The sequence below is a fragment of the Aythya fuligula genome, chromosome 34 (assembly GCF_009819795.1).
Source record: "Aythya fuligula isolate bAytFul2 chromosome 34, bAytFul2.pri, whole genome shotgun sequence".
Classification (NCBI taxonomy): domain Eukaryota; kingdom Metazoa; phylum Chordata; class Aves; order Anseriformes; family Anatidae; genus Aythya; species Aythya fuligula.
Window position 1 is genome coordinate 46,328 of NC_045592.1, and position 6,217 is coordinate 52,544.

The 6,217-nt window shown below is 52.0% G+C and overlaps 1 protein-coding gene across 1 annotated transcript; it reads right to left on the bottom strand.

The window, feature by feature from the left end:
* Positions 1–1,514: 1,514 nt before the first annotated feature.
* On the bottom strand, positions 1,515–4,965 carry LOC116500311 (olfactory receptor 14J1-like; the record flags this gene model as incomplete). The annotated part of the gene is made up of 2 exons (XM_032205235.1): positions 1,515–1,643; positions 4,504–4,965. Coding segments are annotated over 2 exons (591 nt in total), but the record flags the coding sequence as incomplete, so codon positions are not given.
* Between the last annotated feature and the right edge of the window lie 1,252 nt (positions 4,966–6,217).

Sequence of the window (6,217 nt, forward strand, 5' to 3'; positions counted from 1 at the left end):
GCCACAAAATGCAATGTGGAAGGTTGGCACTTGCCTCGATGAGGAAGAAATGCTGGGATGAGAGCAAGGTGGTGAACAGATATGGGTGTCTGCAGACTTCAAGAAAATAGGGCAAAGTGTGGGACAGCATAGGAAAGCTTGCACAGAAGGCAGAGGGTGCTGGCGAGAATGGAAAGCCCAACAGCCCTGAAGATTTTGTCCCTTTGGCTAGAGCTTATGAGGTGATGAGATGTAGTCATTGCAGTGGGGCCTCCTTCCTTCCTTGCAACCCTTGCAGAGGCTGGGAGGTGTCTTTCCAGTGTTCTTCTCATGGCATCACACTGCGCAGAACATCCCACATATCCCCAGGAAGAGCTCTGAGCCAGACTTGGGGTACAAGATCTCCCCTCCAGTAGCTGGTGGCAGGCCTTGACTCTTCTGCTTCACTAAAACCAACCAAGACTTTTCTCAGCACAGCGTTTTGCCTGTCTGTAATCATGGCCTCCAATTATCTGTCCTAACAAGGCCCTGGGGAGGCTTCGTTAGTAACAGCCCTCAGTGGGGCCCATTAACACTCCAAGTCACTTCAACTTTTGTGCCTCCTGACTTGACTTGCTCAAGCGGTTACATCACTCTCCTCTCAGTACCTGAGCTTCATAGACTCAGCACCAAAATACACCATGCACCTCATTAAAATGAAGAAACTCCTAACATCTCTACTGCAGTTTTCTTAAAGACTTCAAGATTTGTTCAGCTAATGGCAGAGCTTGCATGATGTAGTTAAGGAAGAAGATTTCAAAAAGCACCTAATCAAAAACTTATTATTTCAAAGTCTGAATTTTGCTGCATTTCAGTTTTGAGCATCATTCTCCTATTGCTGTTCATCCAGGGTGACTTCTTTGGAGACCTCCATCAGGAGGAAAAGCAGAGTCTGGAGGTCTGACAGCTCCACTGCCAGCAGTGGTCTTTGTCCCTGTAACTGCAGCCCAGCCCAGCACATGAAACCCTTTCTAAGACAAGTCAGGTGTTCTTTGGGAACAAAATAAATAATAAAATAAAATAAAATAAAATAAAATAAAATAAAATAAAATAAAATAAAATAAAATAAAATAAAATAAAATAAAATAAAATAATTGAAATAACCGTTGGAATCTGAGAAACTCAGCTTAAATCTTAGTAGACACCTGGACATCCATGGTCTCTCATGAGTCTTCTGTGAAAAACTCAGGAAGAAAAGTAAAGAAAATATTTCTTCAAGTGACTGTAGCTGTATCCATGAGCTTGGCCTCTTTTGGGAAATCATCTCCTTCGAGCCACAGAAACCTAAATTGAGTAATGTGAAAAGACCTGCCCAGTCAATAGAGTAGGGCAAAGTCATGCTTCCTGTGCTATAGATGCAGAAGGCAAAAAGAATTGCATTGTGCCTTACACTGCTCAAGGACGTGTAAACCAGGTCATGCATCTTTACCTTAGTACTGACAAGTCCATCACTAAACCATGCTACCAAGTTCTACAGCTACACCTTGGCTGTTCAGTCAATGAACCAGCTCATGGATGGCAATCAGGGAGTCCCAATTAGCATGATGCTGCCTCAGGTGCGCCACCATGGTAGCCATTGGCACCTGCTGTTCTTCAACCCTCAGCAAACCCACAACAGAAGGATTCTGTGGAAGACCATGTAAGGTAGACAACTGTTTAAGATCCTCCACCTCAAAGGCAGGTATGCCAAAACCCCACCAGTAATGCCTTCTTGGAGCTTTGAAGTACCCTCTCCTGAAACAGTCTATGCTGAGGTTGCACATAGCCTCTGGACTGGTCCCAATGGGGTGCTTTTGCCATTCCTTCCCAGTTAGACTCCCTTCAGCCTCTAGTACAGTTAACTGCTGGGATCCTCCTGTCACTCCAGAAATAAAGGTGGGTTCTACCTCTTTAAGTCTTGATGGCATTAGGGTACACTGTGCACCAGTATCCAGTAGAGCCTGACACATTTGTCAGTCTGATGTGCCAGGCCATTAAACATACACAGTCCAGTAAACTCGATTGTTCAGAAACAGCAGGAGAAGCATCCCAAAGGGTGGTGTTGCTGGTGAGGACATGTTTGTGCCAGCAGCATGAGTGGGCAGCAGCTGTGCGCAGGCGAGGGGAGGCCAGGAAGCGCATGCCAAGAGCGCTCCTGCCAGCAGAGCCAAGGCCAGGGCCGAGGCCAAGGGGAGAGGCAGGCCCAGGGCAGGGGGCTGCAAGGGCCATGCTGAGCTCCCTGCCCCTGCAGCAGCTTCACTGGCCCTCAGCAGATGTGCTTGGAGGTCCTGGCGTGCATCAGAGAGCAGCAAGGAGGGCGCTGGAGAGGGCCGGGGCCAGGCAGGTGGCAGAGCTGAGCCCCATGCAGGGGCTGGCTGGGGGTCCCCTCTGCTGCAGCCAGCTCACACAGCGTGGCAGGAGGAGGGCAGGCAGGGCTCGTGGCCATGGGGCATAGCCTGGCCCTGGGCTCTTCCTGACATTCCTTGCAGGTTCTGACAAGCTGTGTGGAGGGGACGAATGCCCTGGGCCCTCTTCCTGCTCTGCCCAGGCCAGCAAAAGCCCAGAGCGGCCTCCTCTCCCCTGCCCCTGCAGCTCTGGGCTCCCTCCATGCAGCCCTGCCTCTGCAGCACCAAGCCCTGCTGGGAGCCCTCCCCTGCATGCTGCCACCACTCCCTGACGCTGCTGTTGCCCTCTGCAGGGCACTGCCCAGCCCAGCTCAGCCCAGCCCAGCCCAGCAGCACAGGCTGGGCTGGCCCCAGGGCAGTGCCCACCCCAGGCTGCTGCAGTGCTCTGGGCATGGAAACCACAGCCCCAGCCCCTCGCAAGGCACTGCAGCTGCTGAGACAAAGGCAGCTCGGGGCCTCCCCAGCAACCCGCAGGCTGGGGCCAGCCATGGCTCAGGAGATGGAGGTCTGTGAATCTGCAGAAGCCCTGCTCTCTTGCCTGGGAGATCCCCAGCACACAGTGCCTGTGCCCCACAGGGCCAGTCCCGCTCCCCAGGCCAGCACAAGAGGCCTGGCCCAGCCACAGAGCAGCTCCAGAGTCCTCTCCACGATGCCTTTTGCTATCAGCGCCAGCAACTGCACGAAATGCCCAGGCCAGTCAAGCCCAGTTATTATTGTTTGCTGGGCCATGTGCTACCAAGAAGTCTGATCCCAGTCCAGCCCTTTGTCCTTCAGTGATCGCTATGGGACTCTGATCCATCCTGAAGCCCAGAAAAACAAGAGGGCTGTCCAGGGAGAATCTCCTTGGGTGTATTTCTGACACCAGCTTTAGAAGAGGCGTACAGAGATGTGGCGGAGATGCCACTGTAGGTACATCAGGAAAGTCACGAAGGTGCATGAGATCTCGTGGCTAACCCACATACAAGAGCACAAAAGAACAATGTGGAGACCAAAAGAGAGCAACAGTGAAAAGGCCACGTCTTGCTGCTGGCTATGGCCATGGCTCCAGAGAAGCAGCAGCCCCGACCCGAAGGCAGCAGAGAGGCAGAACCCAGCGGGCAGGGAGGGGCAGCCCCAAGGGCCACTGGGGCTGCTCGTTCATGTGTCAGCTGGGCTCTTGGCCCTGAGCCCCTCCTGCGTGCTGGGGCTGCTGAGACCAGTGAATACCTGCTCGAGTCTTTATTGCGAGTAATAAGATTTTTGGTTAAATATTGTGGTGGTTTTACTCAGGTGGGCAGCCGAGCTCCACCACAACCACTCTCTCACTCCCCCTCTCCTCAAAGAGGAAGGGGGAGAAAATACAACACAGAGAACTCGAGGTTTGAGATAAGAAAGGTTTAATTAAAGGGAAAGGGAATGGGAGGTAAAAACAGAGACAAAAGAAGCAATCAGTCCATGCAGAAGCACAGAGAGAGGAAAAAATTATTCTCTACTTCCCATCAGCGAGCGGTGTTCGGCCACGTCCTGGGAAGCAGGGCCTCAAATGCATAGTGGTTGTTCAGGAGGAACAGCCCCCTCCCCCACGAGAGCCCCCCCTTTTATTGCTGAGTGTGACATCAGGTGTTATGGAATATCCCTTTGGTTGGTTTAGGTCAGCTGCCCCGGCAATGTCCCCTCCCCATCATTTGCCCACCCCCAGCCTGCTGGCTCTTGGGGGCTTGGAAGGAGTCCTGATGCTGTGCCAGCACTATGCAGCAATAGACACAACACTGGAGTGATATCAGTGCTGTTCCAGCTACGAGTGCAGAGCACAGCACTGTGCAGGCTGCTGCAGGGAAAAGGTGACTCCAGCTCAGACAGACCCAACACAAATATATATATATAAGTATAATAATTAGGGGGTAGGAAACTAAGAATATTCAGAATATTCAGATATAACATCAGAAGACACTATAAAGGGAAAATAATACAAAAGATTATCTTAATAGATTTATTTATTTTTTAAAGACTCTTGTTAGGATTGTGGTCCAATTCTAAATGATAAAGAGGCCTATATCCAGGGTTTCCTCAAGGCTTCCTTGAGCTCCTGGTTCCTCATGCTGTAGATGACGGGGTTCACTGCTGGAGGCACCACCGAGTACAGAAAAAACACCACCAGGTCAAGGGACGGTGAAGAGATTGAGTTGGGCATCAGGTAGGCAAATACGGCAGTGCTGACAAACAGGGAGACCACAGCCAGGTGAGGGAGGCACGTGGAAAAGGCTTTGTGACGGCCCTGCTCAGAGGGCGTCCTCAGCACTGCCCTGAAGACCTGCACATAGGACAGAGCAATGAAAACAAAACAACCAAATGCTAAAGAAAAACTAAACATGAGTGCCCCAACTTCCCTCAGGTAGGCATCTGAGCAGGAGAGCTTGAGGATCTGGGGGATCTTACAGAAGAACTGGTCCACAGCATTACCATGGCAAAGGGGCAGGGAAAATGTAGTGGCCGTGTGCAGGACAGCATTGAGAAAGCCACTGGCCCAGGCAGCTGCTGCCATCTGGAAAAAAGCTCTGCTGCCCAGGAGGCTCCCATAGTGCAGGGGCTTGCAAATGGCAACGTAGCGGTCGTAGGCCATGACGGTGAGAAGAAAATACTCTGCTCCAACCAAGAAGAATAAAAAGAAGACCTGTGCAGCACAGCCTTGATAGGAGATGATCCTGGTGTCCAAGAGGGCATTGGCCATGGCTTTGGGCAGAGTGATGGAGATGGATCCCAGGTCAAGAAGGGCAAGGTTGAGGAGGAAGAGGTACATGGGGGTGTGGAGGTGGTGGTCACAGGCTACGGCAGTGAGGATGAGGCCGTTGCCCAGGAGAGCAGCCAGGTAGATGCCCAGGAAGAGCGCGAAGTGCAGGAGCTGCAGCTCCCGCGTGTCTGCGAATGGCAGCAGGAGGAACTCACTCACAGTGCTGCTGTTGGGCATTTGCTGGTTCTGGAGACATTTGTCTGCTGAAGAGGAGAAGACAGAACAAATTTACAACAAACTTCTCTGAGGAAAACCTACTGCAAGCCTTAAAGCACCACTCCACCTGTGCCTCTCACTTTGCAGAGAACCTCTCTGCAGCTCTCTTGCTTGGGATCTGGCTGTTGCTGGATGAGAGTGGCACTGGGAGCATGGGCTGCTGTGGGCTGTAGATGAGTCCTTCCTGCTGTGCAGCAGTAGGGAAGCAGGAACATGGGGGAAATTCAAATTCAGTCCACTTGTTAGGTCAATGAGATTTGCAGTGTTGTTGGAAACAACTCATCTGTGTGCAGAGTTCAAGAAACCATTACCCACTACTCTTGGTCTAAGCTGCCCTGTATCTCCCGTCTTTGAGATGCAGGACCATCCCACTCCGTTTTTTTCCCTGAGAAGAAACTGGAGAAAGTTGAGAACCCCAAGTCCAAGTGCAGCTGGATAGAAAACTCACCTTGTCTCTGGGGGACTGAGCAGGACCTCAGCTCTTCCTGGTTTCCTTCACACTATGCTGCCCACAGACAGCCATCCAGCAGCATGGACAGGGCCTTAGCACGTAGGTGTTGTGTTCTTCAGGCACCTGGATAACGCAAGGATGCCGCTAGAGAGCTGCATGCTTCTGGAGAGCAGCCTCCAACCCAGGAGGATGCCCCATGAACAGAGCTGGATTTCCACAAGCTGGGGTGTCCCAGCATCCCAGCTGCACCCCTGCAGTGTCTGGAGGAGTCTTGGCCACTCTGCTCCTGGCTGTCCAGGGGCAGCTGGCTTAGGGCACTCTAAGGGATTTCTGCCAGACTTCCTCACCTCACAGTGCAACCCAGCAGGACTCTCAAAGCCT